We start from the raw sequence: 21318 nt of genomic DNA on the forward strand, positions 1-21318 counted from the left end.
CCAAAGACAAATGTGGAACCTAGCTGGAGACATAAAACCAAGAACCAGATTGAAGACCATAGTATGCTGAAGACAGGAGACCAGGCAATGACGAAGAAACAGACAAAGGCTGAAGACAAGGACCAGAAAATGCAAGGAGCCAGGCGAAGATCAAGACGAGGACCAGGTGGGTACTGAAGACCAGGATGGACCACAGGATGGAACAAGCTCCCCGAAAACCAAGAACAGTATTCAGGAACAAGAAACTCAGGAACTTGGAACTCTGGAATTCAGAACAAGACACTGAAGACTCAATCAAGGAAAGGTAGACCCAGCACAGAAAACCGCCAAAGACCTGGAACAGAACAAGGACCACTGAAGACCACAGGAACAACCACCAAACTGAAGACACCAAATATGGGACCAGGAACAGATGACCACAGCAGACCAGGAACAAGAGACTTTGTGAAGGCTCCAATGCAGAATTGAAGAGCCTGTTATAAGGTAGCTGGAGGATGACATCATTGGAGGACACTGTGGCCTTTCCCGTCATGGTCCCTTAAAACTAGAGCAGAGGCATGCACTTCGGAGAGTGGAGCCAGCATCTGGCCAGCATTGGGTAAGCAAAGCTGCTCGCTGGACCCTCTGGCAAGTGGTAAATCTAACACACAAAATGTAAAAAACCAAGGGCCTCATTTTCTAAATTATCGCAGGCCTGCGATACTTTAGAAGATGAAGGGTGGGGGGCAGAAATGAGGGGAGGGCCTGCGCTAGCCGGCAGCAATCGCACTGTCACGGTGCAATTGCTTCCGGTTTCACACCCAATAGCGCCACCATAGGAAGTGTAGCTATTGGGAGCGAAAGCTGCCACGAAAAGGCACTTACCTTTTCGCTGTCCGCGGCGTCGGCACAGAGTCGGCCCCCGTAATGCCCCGACTTCTCCTCTTCCGGGGCCGACTCTGCCCCAACTCTACCCCCATCCTGGTATCGAACTCGATAAGGGACTTTTCGCGTGTGAGCGGCGTGGAAAATGAGGCCCCAAGGGATATAATATATGCGATTTTTGGTGCCAATTTAGGCATGATAGCCAGTTCAATTGAACTAAATGGCAGTTTTAGGACAGGTCTACAGGATAACCAGACTTAGCAAGATAATTTAGATGGCAATTTCTATATATTGGAATTATCTGGATAATTTATCCAGCTAATTCAGCTCCTTTCAGTTACACCTCCTGAATCACCCCTGACTTATCCAGCAAAATTTTAGCTGCAAAAAATGCTTTCTGTCTAGGATTTAGCCAAATAATTGTCCAAATATTCATTTAGCTGGATAACTTCTGATTTTTCCAGCTAAATGCTTTTGAATATGAACCTCCGTGTGGTCAGAGGGTTAGGCTTGGGGATCTGGAGTCTTCTAAATTGCTGTTGGCCAATGGGGTCCCTCAAGGTTATCATAGTTGCTCCTTTTTACTATATACATAGGATAATTGGGTAAAATAATCATACAGTCTAGCATTAAGTATTATCAAATCATGATTTACAGCTTTATTTGAATATGGGAGCAAATGTTTAGGATGCACTCTTCAAATTTAATTCTTGAATGGAGAATCATAAATTGAAGCTTAATTCAAACAATACTAGGTTCTGTGGGTGGGTAAACAATCTATGGAAAATATAAATGTCAATTTGACCCTTGATGGGATTTCTATACTATTTAATCAACAGGATTAGAACCTCAGGGTGTTTTAGATTCCAAGTTGTCTATGGAATTACAAATTCAGGCAACAGTTCAGTTTCCTTTCATTTGCACAAAATTACATTTATCTATTTCCTTCAATTTGTTATTCCACCATCTTATTACAATAAAAATGGTAACATAGAAAATAAACAACTCATAAATCATATGTTACAACTCCCAGCCCATCCCCACTCACTCATTAATTTGCATAAAATATAATGTTTACATCATTACTTGGATGATACTACCATTCTTTATGCCTACATGTTATTCTGCTTTGACTACTGAAACTCTGTGCTGGTCTACCTAAAAAGTTGATACACTCTGTAGTTAATTCAAAACACTGCAGCTCATCTGTTGAATAAAACCAAGCATTTTGTTAGGATTAGACCCTCATTAAAAAGTTTGCATTAGTTGCCCATAAAATACAATTGCATGTTTATAATTTTAACAGTAATAATTCAGGTTCTGAAGCTTGTTGGCCCATTGTATTTGCAACATCAATTACCCATTGACTCCTTCATTCTGAAGATTTTTTTTTTCAAAATTCCAGCTCCATCGGTTTAAACAATGGTTTTAGTATCAGGAACTGGGCCTTTTCATTCATTGCCCCACCACCACCTCATTATAGAAAAAAATTATCAAGACATAGCTCATTGAACAAGCTTTAAACTGATTTACATGTTTTACTTTTTATCTTCTATTTTACTCAGCATGTATTTTGGAGCCTGAGTTTATTTTTTTTTTGTTTTGTGTTATGATTTTGTTGCTACTTGTTAATGAGGTTTGTCTTTTAGCTGCTTTATATGGTTTGTTTTTAATATTGTTCTAAACTTTCCTAGAGCCCTGATATGATGAATCAGAAATATATATTTTTTTAAATTTCTTCCCTCTTCAAGATCTGCTGGGTAAATCTGTATCATTTTTAGCATACTTTCCAAAGGAAAAGAAGATCGCTAATGAGATCACTGTATGTGTATGCATCTGCTAATAACATTTTGTTTGGATGTTTAGGGCACTCCATATTTCCAGGATATGTCACAGGGGAATATGATATAGATGGGTTTCTTTCAGATCCACATTTATACATAGCCTGCAGACAGGCACATGTGCATGTCTTGGAAAATAGGCAAAAATTCAAAGCAGATGGATTTTTCTATATAAAAAAAAGATTCAATGAACTAATTTTACAACGGTTCAACATTTCTTTGTGGGTTTGGTCAGATGTTCGACAAACTTATATTCAAGAAGCTTGCACATCACTGTTCCTCCTTAGTAGATTCTTCCTCAGACCGTGATAGTGCCTCCTTTGTGCACTCTTCCACCTGCCCCCTCCAATCATCTTTCTCCAAAAAAATGTTGGAGGCAGGAAGAAGCAATACATTACAGACAGAAGATATGCATGAAATAATTGGGGATCCATTATAAATGATGGCACTAGTGAGAAAGTAGTGTGGAGTATTCCCTCCTGCCTTGTAACATCACATTGGAAGATGTTCAAAGGAGTACGAGGGGGTGGGGAGTGAGGTGGGGGATCATGGCCTCAGGAGTGATTTTTGCACTTACATTACAATACAATTCAATTTCAATTTATATGTCAACTTTTCTAGTATAAAATACTAGGAAGGTGTCTTGACTTAAGGGATTATGGTTATGCACAGTAGAGATAGAGGATCTCAGTCCAAGGGGGAACATTTCTACACTTTGGGAAAGGTGGAATGGGAGATCCCATTGGGATGCGTATTACTGCTGTAGCCAATGCTGAACCATTATTGGTGGCAATAATGTATCCATGTTACATCTGATGTTAATGCCATGGTACATGTAATGTTAATACAAGATTTACTAAAGGTTTGATGGCTTTTAGTATACCTGGCATTCAGAGTCACATTAAAATTGGACATTTAATGACCAATTTTAATGTGACTGAATAAACAGGCCACTTAAAATAAGTATTCTTTTATAGCAAATAATGCCTTTCTGCATCTGTTTTTGTTGCTGGGATAAACAGAAAAATTATGCAGATCATGAGAGCCATCACCAAATTCTGAGTCATAAATTCTAAGCAGTCCTCCTACTGACATGTAATGATAGAAGATAATTATGATATTGTTTCTATCTGCTGTTTGCCAAGAGCTCTTGCAGATTGTACATGCTTCTAATGTAAAGGGGATTTATATTTGTGTTTAGAAATGTATCATATTGTCCATTCTGCATGTGAATTCCATTGATATAGGAGATATATGCTTGTTGCATATCTTAGAAATGTGTGCAGTGTCCCTTCCAAACCAAGTTTTTATATTGTGTCAGTGCTTTACTTGATTTCTTAGCTCAGAACTTTAAATTGCCCATTACTTGTGTTCTTTTATCTGTATAAGTAAGCAAGAGACAGGTCATATACTGTTAATAAAAAAAATGTTCATTTTAACAATGCTTGTGACTTTATTTATTTATTCATTCATTTATTGTTATTTATTAATCGTTTCACAGATAAAAAATGTTTCACCCAAAGTGATGTAAACCCCCCCCCCATAAAATTATAACAATATATCATAACATAAAAATTCACAAATATTATAACTGATAACACTTAAAAGTAGCATTTCATACCTAATTCCTGGCCCCATCACTATATCCTAACAAGTTGGCCCAATCATATCAAAAGATACTATGAATCATTGGTAGACATAAACCAGGTTTCTAATTTCTTCCAAAATCTAAGCAAATTTTCCTCATCTCTCCCATCAAGAGGTACACTATTCTATAAATTTAGGATGGCATTCACAAGTGATCTGGGGGAAGTTGCAAATATCATCTTCCAGAAGAACACAAATTTATTTTAGATAGATGCCATTCCAACATACCCTTATAGAGGGAGCCTAAATCTTTTAGGATTTTAAAAGGCAACACCAAGTTTTTAAACACACATCTGTCCGCAATAAGTAACCAATGCAAATCTAATAAAAACAGTTTAAAAGAGGTTGTTAGGAGAGGTGGACCCTTGGGCCGGCCAGCGGATGAAGATGGATAGAAGAAGATCTCCGCAGAAGATGTGATGGCCGGGAGGCGGAAGATGGTGGCAGACCAGATGGAAGCTTCACCCTTGGAGACCCGAGGTCCCCCCGGAAGGAGCCCGTGAAGACCCGAGCCGCTGGGACTTAGGCGAAGTCTCCCAGACGCTGAGACCAAGATGAAATCCAGAAGTCACAGCGAAGAGGAGCAAGCGGTGGAATGGTCTAAGGGTCAGGGTCGGAGGCAGACAGAAGAGACCAGAAGGCGTACCGGATCAGAACCAGGAAGACAGGCCGAAGGATCAGGAACCAGGACTGGAGCAGGAACGGAAGCTGGATCAGGAAGTGGAACTAGTAACTCACACAGGAGAGAACCTCGTGCAAGGCAATCTTCTGGAGCAGGGCCTAGGTTTAAATACCCTGCTGGTGTCTGATGTCACTCTGGGGGCCGGCCGTGGTTTCCCGCGCCCGCCCCTTTAAAGTTGGCCTCCTAGCACACGCGTACCCTGTGGGCGGGGCCAACCCAGAGAGCTCGGCGGCGCCTCCTTCATGGAGACACCACAGTGGGGAAAGGCCTGTGCAGGCCAGAAATAGTGCCGAGGAGGGTGTTTGCCTGTTGGGCCTAGCGGCAGAGGTAAGAGCTCGGTTGCGGGAGCCACGACTGGGAGCGCAACAGAGGTTCTTCAAGATTTTCCAAAAGTAATTCTAGCAGCAGTATTTTTAGCCAGTTGTAATTTTCTAATCACTTTACCTTACAATCCCAAAAAAATCTCATTGCAATAATCCAGTTATGAAAGAACCAAGGCAAAAGCTACCGCCTTAAGAGCTGTTAGCCCCAAATATAGCCACAGTTGCCTTAGTAATTTAAACCAGGGATAGGCATTGCATGCTATCTGCAAAATGTTTTTACAAAGAAAAATCTGAATCCAAAATCACCCTTAAAGATCTTACCTGATCTTTTTGCATTAACTGAGATCCATTCAAACAAAGACCCACTGGAATGTCCCCTAAGACAATTTTCAACAATTCTGTCTTTTCAGAATTAAGAACCAACTTGTTTTCAACAACTATTGAGAGATGGTTCGTAAACATACATTTAATCTGCTAACTACCTCTTTAGGTGAATTTCCAAGGTGAACCAAAATTTGTATATCATCAGCATAAATAAAAGGAATACATCCAAATGACTGCACTAAATTACCCAATGGGATAAGGAACAAATTAAAAAGAAGAGGAGATAAGGTCAAACTTTGAGGAACCCTAACTTTCATTTATTTGTAGAAGAAAAACTAGAAGAAAAATGTTGAAAAGCTACTATTTGTTCCCTATCCTGTAGGAAACTAATTAACCACTTTAAAACCTGATCTCCAATTCCTAAAAGCTCACAGTGGTTTAATAAAATAGAATGATCAAGCAGGTCAAATGCACTGGAGAGATCAATCAAAAACAATACATACAGTTCACCCCTATCCAAAACAGGAAGATTTTTCTCTCCCAGGGAAATCATCAAGGTCTCTGTATTACAATATTTCCTAAAAAATCCTTCTTGGCCATCATCCAGTACATTATAATCAACCAAATATTCTGAAAGTTGAGTAAAAGCCAATTTCTCTAAAATGTTAGCTATGAAATATAAATTTGAAACCGGTCTATAGTTTCTACAATTTCTAGGATCTAAGTTCTCCTTTAAGAGTAGTTTAACCACAGCCTTCTTCAAAACTGAGGCAACTTCACTGGAGTCTAGAGAAGCATTGATAAAAGATAATAATCCTTCTAGAAATTTATCTGAAAATTCCAAAAAAGCCTTGCTGTACAAGTATCCAATAAGCAATTTGATGTTTTTGTTTTGCTCAATACCAATTTTAATTCCAGTAGGGAAATGTTTCAAAAGAAACCAAACCCTTTCCCTCAATAACCTTCTCAAATGAATTAAACACAGATGATCCATCATGATCTGATAAAATCCTGGCCATACTTATATTATTTTCTGACATTTTAGGAAGAAACTCACTGAGTTCTTCCTGAATTAGTTCTACTTTCTGCTGAAAAAATCTCACAAACTGCTCATAGTTTGGGAGGTCACCATGTCAGATGATCAGATCTATTAGACCAAAGCAAACCCTTTACAATATTAAATAGAACTCTCAAATTCCTATTTGCATGTGAGATGAAATTAGAGAAATCCTGTTTCTTTGTCAAAACAATACCTTAAAATGACTTATATTGGCACATCTCCACAGGTCCTGATGTTTTTGTAAACCCAATTTCTTCCCTAACCTCTCTAGACGACAGCAGATTCTCTTAAGATCTGCTAACCTGTCTGAAAATCACAGACATCTAATACTCTTATCACTCAACCTTTTAGCATTCAGAATTAATGCTTCCTTCATTCCTGATTCTAATAACACTGGACTACATTCAGGGCCTATTGGGGGATCGGGCATCCCCTGGTGGGCCGGTCGCTCTGGTCATGTGGTCTGCCAAGTTCGGCCGCAACAGAGCCACACTCGGCAGACCACGGGGTATCTCCTGGGCTGATTTTGCCAAAAATTCCCGGGCCGATCTTTTCCTGGAATCTGCTCCTGTCTACATTTGCAAAAAGGTTTTCTGCTGACCTAATTATTTTTGCTGATTTTACCCAAATGAAAGGTGCTGATTCCAAATATGAAGTAAAAAATATGCAATACATCAAAGTTTTTCACAAATGAGAAATGTTTGATTAAAGATTATAAAGTCGAATATCAAGTGTAATAAGTTCTGAAGAGGCGATAGCATGTCATACATTTGTTTCATGCAAAAAACGAGTCTATCGTCTAACCAAAAGAGCACTAGTTGTTAGGGATGTGAATCGTTTTAGGACGATTAAAATTATCGTCCGATAATTTTAATATCGTCTTAAACCGTTATGGAACACAATACAATACAGATTCTAACGATTTATCGTTATAAATCGTTAGAATCGTGAGCCGGCACACTAAAACCCCCTAAAACCCACCCCCGACCCTTTAAATTAAATCCCCCACCCTCCCGAACCCCCCCCCCCAATAACTTAAATAACCTGCGGGTCCAGCGGCGGTCCGGAACGGCAGCGGTCCGGAACGGGCTCCTGCTCCTGAATCTTGTCGTCTTCAGCCGGCGCCATTTTCCAAAATGGTGCCGAAAAATGGCGGCGGCCATAGACGAAAAAGATTGGACGGCAGGAGGTCCTTCCGGACCCCCGCTGGACTTTTGGCAAGTCTCGTGGGGGTCAGGAGGCCCCCCACAAGCTGGCCAAAAGTTCCTGGAGGTCCAGCGGGGGTCAGGGAGCGATTTCCCGCCGCGAATCGTTTTCGTACGGAAAATGGCGCCGGCAGGAGATCGACTGCAGGAGGTCGTTCAGCGAGGGTTCCGGCGCCTTGCTGAACGACCTCCTGCAGTCGATCTCCTGCCGGCGCCATTTTCCGTACGAAAACGATTCGCGGCGGGAAATCGCTCCCTGACCCCCGCTGGACCTCCAGGAACTTTTGGCCAGCTTGTGGGGGGCCTCCTGACCCCCACGAGACTTGCCAAAAGTCCAGCGGGGGTCCGGAAGGACCTCCTGCCGTCCAATCTTTTTCGTCTATGGCCGCCGCCATTTTTCGGCGCCATTTTGGAAAATGGCGCCGGCTGAAGACGACAAGATTCAGGAGCAGGAGCCCGTTCCGGACCGCTGCCATTCCGGACCGCCGCTGGACCCGCAGGTTATTTAAGTTATTTGGGGGGGGGTTCGGGAGGGTGGGGGATTTAATTTAAAGGGTCGGGGGTGGGTTTTAGGGGGTTTTAATGTGCCGGTTTTTCGATTTTTCGATTTTTCGATTTTTAACGATTTTTCATGATTTTTCACGATATTTTACCCCCCCAAACGGCAACAATACGATTCCCTCCCCCTCCCAGCCGAAATCGATCGTTAAGACGATCGAGGACACGATTCACATCCCTACTAGTTGTGTAAATTTTAATTGTTAGGGAGAAATTTTCTCTTTTTGGATGCTCTGGAATAGTTACGATCAGGGTTGTCATACTGTAAACACCAGCAATAATCTGCCATCATGTTTGTGTTCTATCTGCCTTGACATCTATATTCCATGGTCTTGATGTCTTGGTGGAAGTGTTCTCCATGTTCTTCACTCATAGCTCCAAGATTTGAGGGGAAGTAGTTCAGGTGGCTATCAAGAAAATGCAATTTGATACTCATGTTTGCTCCCAATCAACAAATTTTGAACTAAAAGGTTATAATTTTTGACCCTGAAGTTGCCAAGAAAGTCTGTAATCACATCAGAAAAATCAGACCAAGCATCTTTTTCTATGGTTTTCATGGTATTGAGGAATTATCTGTCTTTGATTAGAAGCCTAATTTGTGGGCCATCAAATATGCCAGCTTTCAACTTCTCATGTGAAAGAGCAGGAAATTTGGTACACAGGTACTTGAAATACTCACCATCTTGATCCAAAGCCCTAGCAAACTGTTTCATGAGTCCCAATTTTATCTGTGATAAGGGGAGCAACCCTTTCTGAGGATTAACAAGTGGTTCATTCTTAATATTCTTTTCACCTTAAATTTCTCTCTAGCGGGCCATTCTTTCCTTGTATAATGTTCTATGGATGTGCAGAGGGACGCCATATGTTGCATTCGGAATTCGGCTTCGTGGGGAGCAGATACGTTGCATTCGTCCTTATGGCGCCCCAATGCATTAATACAGTGATTTCTATTCTTGTTCCAGCTAAAATTAAAATTAACTACAACCCCCCACCCTTCTGACCCCCCAAGACTTACTAAACCTCCCTGATGGTCCAGCGGGGGGTCCGAGAGCCATCCCCTACACTCTCACACCCTCGGTGCTGGTTTCATCATGGCGCCGATAGCCTTTGACCTACTATGTCACAGGGGCTACCAGTGCCATTGGTCAGCCCCTGTCACATGGCAATTGGCGCCATCTTATGCTCCTACCATGTGACAGGGGCTGACCAATGGCACCGGTAGCCCCTGTGACATAGTATGGGCAAAGGCTATCGGTGCCATTTTGATTACTGGCAGCCGATGGCCCGAGGGCAGGAGATAGCTCTGGGAATCCCATTGGACCCCCCAGGGACTTTTGGCCAGCTTGGGAGGGCCTCCTGATCCCCACAAGACTTGCCAAAAGTCCATCGGGGGTCTGGGAGCGATCTCCTGCCCTTGGGCCATTGGCTGCCACTAATCAAAATGGCCCGATAGCCTTTGCCCCCCGCTGGACCCCCAGGAACCCCCAAGGACGTTTAGCAAGTCTTGGGGGGGTCAGGAGCCCCCCCCCCAAGCTGGCCAAAATCCCTGGGGGTCCAACGGGGGTCCCGGAGTGATCTCCTGCCTTTGGGCCGTCAGCTGCCACTAATCAAAATGGCGCCAATAGCCTTTGCCCATACTATGTCACAGGGGCTACCGGTGCCATTGGTCAGCCCCTGTCACATGGTAGGAGCACAAGATGGCACCAATGGCCATGTGACAAGGGCTGACTAATGGCACCGGTAGCCCCTGTGACATAGTAGGTCAAAGGCTATCAGTGCCATGATGAAACCGGCACCGAGGGTGTGAGAGTGCAGGGGATGGCTCCCACACCCCCTGCTGGACCACCAGGGAGTTTTGGTAAGTCTTGGGGGGTGGGGGTCAGGAGGGTGGGGGGTTTGTTTAAATTGATATATTTAGGCGGCCGAACAATTCGGTGAAGATTCATGTATTCGTGGGGAATCGCGATACGTTTCACTTCCCCATGAATACAACAAATATGGCAACATCCAATGCGGATTGCCAATACGTAGGGACCGAATGCACACCCCTCTAATGTTCTGCCTTTGCTCGGCTATCCCAAAGGCAGAAGAAGCAAGGACATTTTGTGTAACCACTTTGTTGTCCTAGAAGCATCGATATAACCTTCAGATTGCCACATAAAATCAAGCAATGATCATTATATTTGATTTTTTGGAGAATGGTTCTCATGGATTCATAAGTTTCTTTCATATTTACCGAGTGAGCAATAGGAATGGAAGTTAATTTATTGCCATTGGGAAGCAACACACACTTTAGTCTTCTCTTTGAACTGTCAATAAAAAGCCTCCATTTGTCAGCTACATAACTATCACATCCCATTGACTCAATAAGTCCTTTGACGTCAATGCATTACATAAGCTCCTTGTCCATATGGAAATATTTCAGAAGATCTTTCTCTCTGTTATGATACATAAATGTGGTACCAGGAGCCAACAGGTTCTTTTCCTTTAGCTTTGAACCCAGTAACTCTGCTGACTACTTCGGCAGATCAAGATCTCATACCAGGTCATTCAACTCAGCTTGAGTGAATGGCTGGCACATTTTGGCATCAACTTCTGAGGTCACAAAATCTTCATCGTCGGAGTCTTTGGAAAAATTGGAATGACAGAATTTATTGTTGTCATTCCAGTGTTGTGCCAGAGGTGGACCCTTGGGCTGAGGTGGGGTTGACACTACCCGTAGGAGGGATCCTACGGGTCCCCACCATCAGCAGGTGGAGAGGGCTGGACGGAGGCCAGCTGGCACTTTACCAATACCAGCCCTCGTTCCCTGTGGGTTGAGCCTTTTGGTGCCGGGGCCAGCTGGACTTAGGTGGCCTCCATCAGTGGTCGTTGATGGGTGGATCGAGGTCATCCCAGAGTCAGAAACTAGTGTAGGTAACAGTCTGTACTGGATGAGGCAGAGTCCTGGAGATCCGGGCGCCAATAGGAACACAGTCTGACAGAGGGCGCCCGAGCAAGAGCAGGCCGAAGCCTGAATGAACCACGTTCAGAACAAAGTCTGAAGAGGCGTCTTTAAGCAAGCTGGGTTCAGAACTGGCAGCAGGCTGGAAGCAGTGGCAAGCAACGCTGGGGTCTGGATGAAGAGAGTCAAAGGATGGTCAGACGAAGCAGAAGTCCAGGGCTGGAGAGAAGCAATGGCGTGGTCAAGCGATGCAGAGGTCTGGGGCTGGAGAGAGGCAACGGAGTAGTCAGGCAATGCAGAGGTCCAGGATTGGAGAGAGGCAACAGAGTAGACAGGCAATGCAGAGGTCAAACCAGGTTAGCAATCCAAAGGAGAGTTGAAGGAACAGGAACTCAGGAACAAAGAAACAGGAACGAAGGAAATCAGGAACCAGGAACAGTAGAAGCATTAAGCACTTGACAAATGAGGAGACCTGTTGCAAAGGCGATTTGAGAGAGCGGAGCCCGGGCTTATATACCGGAGCTCTGCCGACGTCATCATCCGGGGCCACGGCCAGGTACCCGCCGTGGGCCCTATGAAAGGATCAGGTGTGCACACACTCGCGCCTAGGGAGGGGTTCAGTGCTGGTTGGATGGTGTCTCTCCACGGGCCACGTGGAGATGCCCGACACGGAACATCAGGAACTGCAGCAGAGCTGTAGGCCCCACCGATGGCCTGAGGATGGAGCCGGCGGCCCACAGCCGCTAGAGATGAAAGACTAGGTGCTGGATCACTTTGAAAGAGGTGTGGGGGCCAAGCCTCTGGTCTGCTGCGGCTGGCACGCATAACATATAGGGACTTCTTCACAGTGAGCAACCGGTCTTATAGCTGGAGGGAGATCTGAGTACTGGATGGAAGATTTTGTCTTTGTGTTCATGCCTGTAGTAATTACCATGCAGAAGTAAAGTCATCAACATGGTTTTGGGGCTCTCGCCACACCATTGGAACTCCGAAGCTGAGACTTTTTCTCTGACCTTTAGTCCACTGTCTCAGGTTTTCAACATGTCCTGCACACTTTATGTGCTGCCCAAGGTTTGTCCTGGTCACCCAGTTTAACCCTGAAATGTGCATGATAAGCTTTTCGTACAAAGTCAAATATATTTGTCCTTTGTTTGGGCGTTATAAAACAACCACAAATGTGACAGAATATATCAGGATCATTCCGGCACCGTCCATGAACTATTCAAGTTTTGAATGACATATTTAACAAAAACAGATTTAACAGAGTTAAATTTGCAGTGACTTCTAAGCCTCTTGAACGACTGAATGCTGCCGGTTTTCACACTGCTTATATAGCCATAAAATGCCAACATCAGCAGTTTTAAACTGTATAATAAGCAGTCTTTCTATTGGTTATACTGATTGCATATTCTGCATTTCTTTTTTCATATTCAGCATGTCTTTCTACACATTAATTATCTTTTTGCTTATTCAGCATATCTAAATAAGAATGTTACATTATTGCTATAAGAGTTTATGAGTAGACAGCATTTTGCGGAAAAACAGAACATGACTGGATGAAACGGATGTGATTTTTGGATTTGGCACACTAAGGGGGTCATTTACCAGACGGATCGCACGCAATAAGGGATGTTTCGCATGTGAAAAGTCCCTTATCGCGTGCAATACCAAGATGGGGGCAGAGTCATCTCCGGAAGAGGAGGAGTCGGGGCGACACCAGGGCTGACTCCGCGAAGACGCCGCGGACGACGAAAAGGTAAGAGCCTTTTCGCATCCTACTTCGCGCCCAATAGCTACACCTTCTATGGTGGCGCTATTGGGTGCGAAACCGGCAGCGATCGCATTGCGGTGGTGCGATCGCTGCCGGCTAGTGCAGGACCGCCCCCCGCCCCTCATTACCTAAAGTATCGCAGGCCTGCGATACTTTAGAAAATGAGGCCCTAAAATACATATAGATCACATGTTATCTTGTAGTCAGCAAAACTGATGTAGACCAGTGTAATCGATACCACTTAGATATCACAGAATCCACACCATCTTCTTTCCTAATCTTTACCCCTGAATCTAATGTCTTCTCCAAAAATTAATTTAACTTTCAATTATTAACTTTTCCCCAACTATTTGAACTTTGTAGTCTCTTATTCTCTTGGGAAAGGGAGTTTTCATAGCAAAAGTTAAAACATAATGCAAAATCATCAAACTAGGCTAATTTTTCAGTTCTTAAATATTGCAAATTCCCATGCCCATGAGCAACTTGAAAACCAAATATAAGATCTAACATATGGCCCTTCACATGAGTTGGTCACTGAACAATCTGAATTATATCAGAAATCTCCAAAGAAGACAAAAGCTACGATATCCTAAAACTAGATGTTTTGTCAGCATGAAGATTAAAATCCCTAATATTATAAAATAACTATATCTAGCCGCCAAAGACAACAAAACTTCTAAAATTTCTTCATAACAAGTTGAAGAAGAATCAGAGGGACAATACCAAAGAAAAAGACAATGGGAATAGAAAAATCCAGCTTCAATAACAGACCTTCACATCCTTTAACAGGATATAAAACCAATCTATTAACCAACCAATACATATTTCTTATAAACAATTGCCACACCCATGCCACTTTTTCCCACTCTATCACAAAACATTAAATCCTAGCCCTTTGGACACATTTGAGACATAGCTATCCCCTGGTTCCTATTAAACCAGGTTTTAGCAATGAAAACCAAATCCAGATCATTTTCCTGGATTACTTCAAATATTTCCAACCAATTTTTATTCAAAGAACATGCATTAATTAAAGTACCCTTCGGTATACCCTCCTTCTTATCTCTCTTCCCTACATTAGAGATAATATCAATTGTTTGTAAATATCGAAAGCATCCTTCAAGACTATTCGTCTTTTGAGAAACCATGGCAATTCTCTGGTGAATTTGCATATGCTTATATATGCACAAAAGCTTATTTTTTTACTGAACATTCATAATATTTTTAATTGTTCCTTTAACACAACACCTACAACCTAGATCAATATTAATTTTCTTTTTATCAGTTCTTTTTTTTCCCCACTCTTTCAATTTTTGCCTTTTTTTTATTTTTATCCCACTTCACTTCCTCTTTATTCTCTCTTCCTACCTCACTTTCTCACTTCAGTCTTTCTCCCTGGCTCACAGCACCTCTTTGCCTCTCAATTACTTTCATTCCTGCACATGCTTCCTTTCACTCTTGTTTCCTCTCGTGCTTCCTCCAGTCCTTCCCTCAAATGTCGCTGATCCTGCATCTTATTCTTTTCCGGTTTATCAGCTCTCGTACCACTTTCTATCCTCGCCTACAACGTTCCTTCTTTAATCCCTTTCCCCACATTCATCCTCTTTCCACTGTTTTCAACTTCCCTTAGCAGATGTTCTCTGCTCCTTCGGTTGCCTGTGAGCTGCAGGGCACTGACTCCTAGAGCAGTAACTGTCTATACCACACAGCAAATTCTGATAGCATAAAAGAAAGCAGCAATAAGACTCAAGGCAGAGTATTAAAAAGTAGTGGCCCCTCTCAGGGAGGGGCTAAGGGGATAATCAAGCAGTAGCCCAGATCCTGGTAGGAGGGTTTTTGGTTTGTTTTTTTTAAAGTGTCAACTCTGTGTAACCTATGGCTACTAAGAACTCCAGCGACCCCTAGTGGCCAGGTTTTGGTATTTTTGGCTGCTATAGAAGAGTATGATCCATTTTATTGGCATGGCACTCCATGAGAGCATCTGAAAGAGACACATTAGCTTCCAGCATGCTGCCCTAGAGGAACCCAGCTCCCTGAAGAGCAACCCCGGGCTCCAGAGAGGATAATGCCAGTTATTTTCTGGGACTCCTCCTATTTGTTTGTATTATGTTTATCCTATGTTTGATTATTTTATTACATTTTATTTACTGCCTTTCACTTAGCATGATTTTGATACAGGCCAAAAAATAAATAAATAAATACTTAAATACATACATAAGCAGATAAATAAATAATTAAGGCTTGGGCAAATCCTCAGAGGGTGAGCACCATGTGGCTACAGCAGTTCCACTGTCAGTGAAATCTCTAAGCCAAGAGCAGCATTTGTCTGATGTGGGACTTAATAAAATTGTATCAGGCAGTAATCTCATCTAGTGATGTGCTGATAGTTTCTGGGATTCCTTTCAATGCATTCAACCAGCAATTAAATTCAATGATGAGGGCCAGCAGTTTTGTTTATTGTTATCTGCTGGAAGATGAAATGGCAATAAATAGGTTAAGATTTATCAGCTTATGTCACTCAGATGAATTGTATAGATGTATTTTATAATAGTTTTTTTTTGTTACTATTACTATGTTGATGTATCTTTAAATTTGTTGTGAACCACCAACATTGTATACAGAGTGGCGGCATATAAATAAATATATAAATAAAATAAATAAGTGTGCCAAGAAATAAATAAGACAGTTGGACTCAAACATGAGTGAATCCTGTAGTTTTATTTTGCATCTGTGTAAGGGGCTGGACTGAGAATACACCCAAAACCAGTTCCCTACAAAAGACAGTGTACTGGCAGGTAACATCAGCTCTTGGTATGTGTGTGTGTGTGTGTGTGTGTGTGTGTGTGTGTATTGGGGGGGGGGGGGGTAACTGGAGACAGAACAGGAATGGTAAAATAATAGTGATTCTCCTGGTATCTGAAAGATTGAGGACAAAAGACATCAGCCTGCTAGGAGCCAGAGTAAAAAAAAATCAGCAGCCCAGTTTGAGGCAGTAGGTTAAATAAGGAACAAATAGGTCTATCCAGTAACAAGCAGTAGGAAGAGCTGCGTTAGTGCCCGGCGCACCCGCGGTTGCCGCACGCACAGTGCAGCTCACCTACCGCTCGATCCTGTATGTAAATAGCTTGCAAATGCAAGCTGCGTCTAAGAAGCTTCCGTGAAGCGTTAGGCCCGCGCAACCCATTTTACTGTATAGAGCGCTATACAGTATCCTGGGTGCGCGGGCCTAACGCTTCATGGCCACACTGGTATCTGTCATTTCAAATGTCATTTGAAATGACAGATACCAGGAAGTCGGGATTGCCAGTCCCCTCTCCCCTCCTCCCGAAGCAGGGCGCGAAAAGCAGCCTTGCTCCGGGAGGAGGGAAGAAGGGACTGGCAGTACGAAGCGGCGAAGCGACTTACTTTTTGCAGCCCCCTCCGGACATCGGACAACCTCTCCTGCCTCCAGCTGCTCGTGAAGATGGACGCCTGCACGGCCGCTGAAGACGTGACGTCACATGCCGTGATGCCACGTCTTCAGCGGCCGTGCAGGTGTCCATCTTCGCGAGCAGCTGGAAGCAGGAGAGGTCGCTTTACACTGCCAGTCCCTTCTTCCCTCCTCCCAAAGCAGGGCGCGAAAAGCAGCCTTGCTCCGGGAGGAGGGAAGAAGGGACTGGCAGTGTAAAGCGACGAAGCGGCGAAGCGACTTACTTTTTGCACGCAGGGGTAAGGGTAGGCGGTAAGTTAGCAGGTTAAACGCGCGGCAAAACAGCAGGGTAAAATAGCGATAGCCGGGGGCGTGGGTTACTGGATGCTAGGGAATAGCTAATTCGCTCATTTACATGCAATATACATGCCGTGTGCGGAAGGGGTTGCCCGGGGATTTTAGGATGCTGTAAGGGTAGGTTAAAGGGGGTTGTGGATCGCAGGAAGGGCTAACGCGGCCGGAAAGTGAGCAGAACGCGGGTTAGGAGCGGGGTAAACGCGGCCGCACTTTACTGGATAGACCTGAAAAAAAGTAGCAATTTGGCTGTGTGGGGAAGATTGAAAAAGTAGTAGCCTCCCAGTTCAAGGATCACATTCCCACAATTCTGCTAGAGAGGGCAAATAATGCAGCAGTTGATACAAGTGCAGAAATAAGAAAACCAGGAAGAAAGACCAAGCCTTTTCATATAAATTGTCAGCCTCCCTACTAATCTGATGTGAATGTGTGTGTGTATGTGAGCGTATAATCTGTCAAACTTCTTTTAAATTTTTAGCCTTTTCCATAATATATTTGTTTGGCGTTTACATGGGATGCTTGATCTTTTTTGATCCAGTACTTTCTTATTCTATATACAGTAAATTATGGAACCTAAGATTTCTGTTTGGATCTGGCCTTAATGTTTACCAGAGTTGTTTCCCTTAGGGTAAATGCAATTTCTTCTTGTGGTCTATTTGAGGAAGCATATCAAGTGTTTACTGAACATAAAAGGATTAAATGATCATTTTGATTGGTTGTTTTAGCCTATTTCCCTTGAATAACAGAGGACATGACTGTAGACTTTATGGAAGCTCTGAATGGGCACCTTTATTGAATAGCAGACAAATGGGTTTTGAATTGCTTTTCATGAAAGATGGTGAGCAGGAATGAAGACTGCATTGCTATATCTGCCTCCTTGACTCTTTCCTCCTGCTGCCTGCCTCAGACTTGTGGTTGGGCCACATGGAACACCCAAGGATTTGAATGATTTTCTGTAAGTTTAAATTACAAGTCTGACTGGTTGCAGAGGGATAGATCTCTCCATCCTTACCCTAGCCTGATCATTCATCCCACCATTCCTCTCACTTACCCACCCACTAGCCAATACTTCTTCTTGCCTCCCACTCAGCCAATCGGATCCTCCCTCTTACTGGCAGAAGCAGGAAAAGAAGAGCTGCTGCATACTATTTATTCCTCTTCTTGCTGGATTAGACTCACAACTGTTCAAAAACATTTATCAGGGCAATCATATTTGTGATTTCTGTGCATTTTATAAACAGGCCGAGTCTGAATTATTACAGAGGAATCTATGTGCACAAACCAAATGTAAAACAGATTTAAAACAAAGACTATGCAATAAAAAATTGATGTTTTAGCACTCCCTCACTTTTAAACATGTTTTTTGTTTTGCACATGAGAAATGTGTCATATGAGCAGAGAAGAAGATCTAAATATTCAAAAAAACAAAAATAAATAGATAAATCAGAAAACCTATATTTAACCTAAACAAATGGACAAAGTTGATTGATTAAATCTTCTCAAAAAGATGAACAAATAGGAAATCCAATGCTATTATAAATATATTGTTTCAGTCCTTAAAACATCTCAACAGTAAAAAAAAAAAAAAAAAAGCCACTGCAGTCTCTATTTTTAAAATAATTTTCTTCATTCTAGGCCTTAGTAACCGATGACTTTTCCTCATTCTGTCACTATTGAAAAAAAAAAATCTTTATTGAATAAGACCGTGTCTATAGCAAAACCTTTTAGAAAAGCAGGAAAATAACTTCTGGCAGACAAACCTCAGTAATGAAGGATTTGGCTGTAGAGGGACTCATGACCAGGATGGCTCTTCTCAGCGTGTCCCTGTAGCGGTTCAGTTCCTCTATCCGCATGGTGGCAAAAAGCCCTGTGATCATTTTATTGATGTTATTCTCCACCTTCTGCAATGCCACATCCATCCCCTGCTGAGATACTCTATCCAAAAACTCCTGGATTCCACGGATATCTAGGAACATCAAAAGCCCATCAGTTTTGTTCCTGACCTATTCCAAATGGTGCTTGCTGTACAAGGTTCATGATACAATTCAATTGCTTTTTTATTATATATATAAAAGGCATGAAAACTGTGAATAGTCTTGTGCAATGATTGAAAAAAAAAAAAACACAATTCATAAAATGCCCAATCATTCACACTGATGTTTCGTTGCTATTTCGCTCTAGAAATAGTTGTGAGTGCAGTATTTTAGCATTGCGCTCTTTCCTCCTACAGCCTAAACACTGTAAAATGTTAAAGGCTGATATCTGTTTGCAAGGTCCTGTAACCTCGAGGATACCGCAGTCACTAGTCATTGGAAAGTGACTCTATAGGACTGTCCAATCCTGGGGCTGCAATTTGCATATCTTTGCTACCGCATCACAAATAAATTCCAGCTGAGGTAAATTATCTGTTCCCTGTTTCTCGAGACCTTGAATAAAAAACCAATCCATGCAGTTTTATTTGATTTACCTAGAAAGGTAATTTGTAGTACATGCACGGCATTTATAACGCATGATTGCATCGTGCTTGATAATTTTTTTCCTTTCCTCTTTCTCCATGGTGCAACATCCGAGATTATGGAGATGGATGGAAGAGATGGCACTGACCTACTACCCCAAAAGGGCCCAATCAATGTGCCTGGTGACAAACCTGCAGAACCTTGTGTGCATATTGCAGCTCATGCAGTTTCTCTTGTGCACAGTGTTTACCTTGCAGCCCCAAGTAATGCCTTAAGGTAAACTTGAACTATTACAAAATAGCAAAATTGTAATTTTTGTGTGCCAATTCTAGTGCAATATCCTAATATATGGTGATTTTTTGTACCCCCCCCCCCATCGAACATCAGAGGGGTGGGTAATAAATGCTTTTAAATAAATAAAAAAAATAAAAGGATGTATGTTCTGCGGTATGACAGTATGGGGGTGTATCTGGTGAGATTCTTCTTAACATGTAGTTAAATTCTTAGCTGTAGACTGAACAAACTATATTCTGCCATTTTTGCTCTTTAAGGCCTGGATTTATCAAAATGCACTAAATATCGCATGTGATAGAAAAAGGGGTATGTTTTATGGTAATAGACAGTTTATTGCAATAATACCTTTATTATGAGAATGAGTGAGAGAGAGAGAGAGAGAGAGCGTACCTAGCCTTAATGCCCTAACACTAGATAGGTTTTTATCTATGGGAGGCCCACCTAGTAACTTGAGGTGAGGTTTAGGTATTAGTGTAGGGGTTAGGGGCCACTTTGATGTTACCCAGGTAGAGAGTCCATCAAGCTAGGTTGAGAGAACATTGCACAGATCTCATCTTTGAGTGAGTTTCCTCACTCCAAGGGTCATCAAATCTTCACAAGAGAGCATTGTTCTGTTCGTATATCTCACTTTGAATGTCAAAGTGGTCTCTAACCCCTACAACTAATACCTAAACCTCACCTCAAGTTACCAGGTGGGCCTCCCATAGAGATGTAAATACCTATCTAGTGTTAGGGCATTACAGGTAGGTTATCTCTCTCTCTCTCTCTCCCTCCCAGTTAGCTAAGCAGGAGCTTTAAAACTACTAAAACAGGCATTTGAGAACAAATCACAAAATGTGATAAAGCCTCAACACAACCTATCACACAGCTTAATGCTACTGAAAAAGGTGTAGCTAAAATCAGCATTTTAAAGCCATTCAATAGGACTTCACAAAACAGTAAACCGAGCCCACCCCTAACTCCTCCTCTTTTTCAGATTTGCATCGCACCATACGTTATGGTGCTATCGCATGCGTTAAAAGGCATTTTCACATGCGTTAAAGGTGCTTAACGCATGCAAAAATGCCTTATAGCATTTTGATAAATGACCCTATTAGGTGTATAAACTTATCTGCATAACTTTGAAGGGTTATTCAGTGGTGCAACCTCACTATTGAATATAGGGGGTCATTTTCCAAAGGGATCGCACGCGTGCGATAGCTCAGTCGTGGCGGAGTATGCACTAGAAGAGGAGAAGTCGGGGGCGGCGTCGGGGCGGACTCTGTGACAACTTCACTGATGGTGAAAAGGTAGGACACCTTATCGCTGCCAACAGCGCGCCCAATAGCACCTCCTTTTACGGTGGTGCTATTGGGTGCGAAAGCCAGCAGCAATCACACCCTGGAGGTGCGATCGCTGCAGGCTTTCGCCGGCCCGCCCCCCACTTCACCCCCCGCTCCCAGTACCACGCGATTCATAAAGGCCTGAAATCTTAGAAAATACAGGCCATAGTTAGCTATTTTAAAGAGAACCAGATAAACATATCCAGTTATCTTCAGGTCTACTCTATGGCATGACTAGAGTTGCCAAATTACTTATCCAGCTAA

General features: G+C 42.7%; 1 protein-coding gene across 1 annotated transcript in view; it reads right to left on the reverse strand.

The window, feature by feature from the left end:
- The window catches only part of GRID2 (glutamate ionotropic receptor delta type subunit 2), a 2300191-nt gene that overhangs the window by 1419038 nt on the left and 859835 nt on the right, over positions 1-21318 (reverse strand). The window contains exon 4 of the mRNA XM_029609341.1: positions 18743-18948. Within this exon, the coding sequence (XP_029465201.1) occupies positions 18743-18948 (206 nt within the window). The remainder of the gene's footprint in view (positions 1-18742; positions 18949-21318) is intronic.

The sequence above is a fragment of the Rhinatrema bivittatum genome, chromosome 1, assembly GCF_901001135.1.
Source record: "Rhinatrema bivittatum chromosome 1, aRhiBiv1.1, whole genome shotgun sequence".
Taxonomy (NCBI): Eukaryota; Metazoa; Chordata; class Amphibia; order Gymnophiona; family Rhinatrematidae; genus Rhinatrema; species Rhinatrema bivittatum.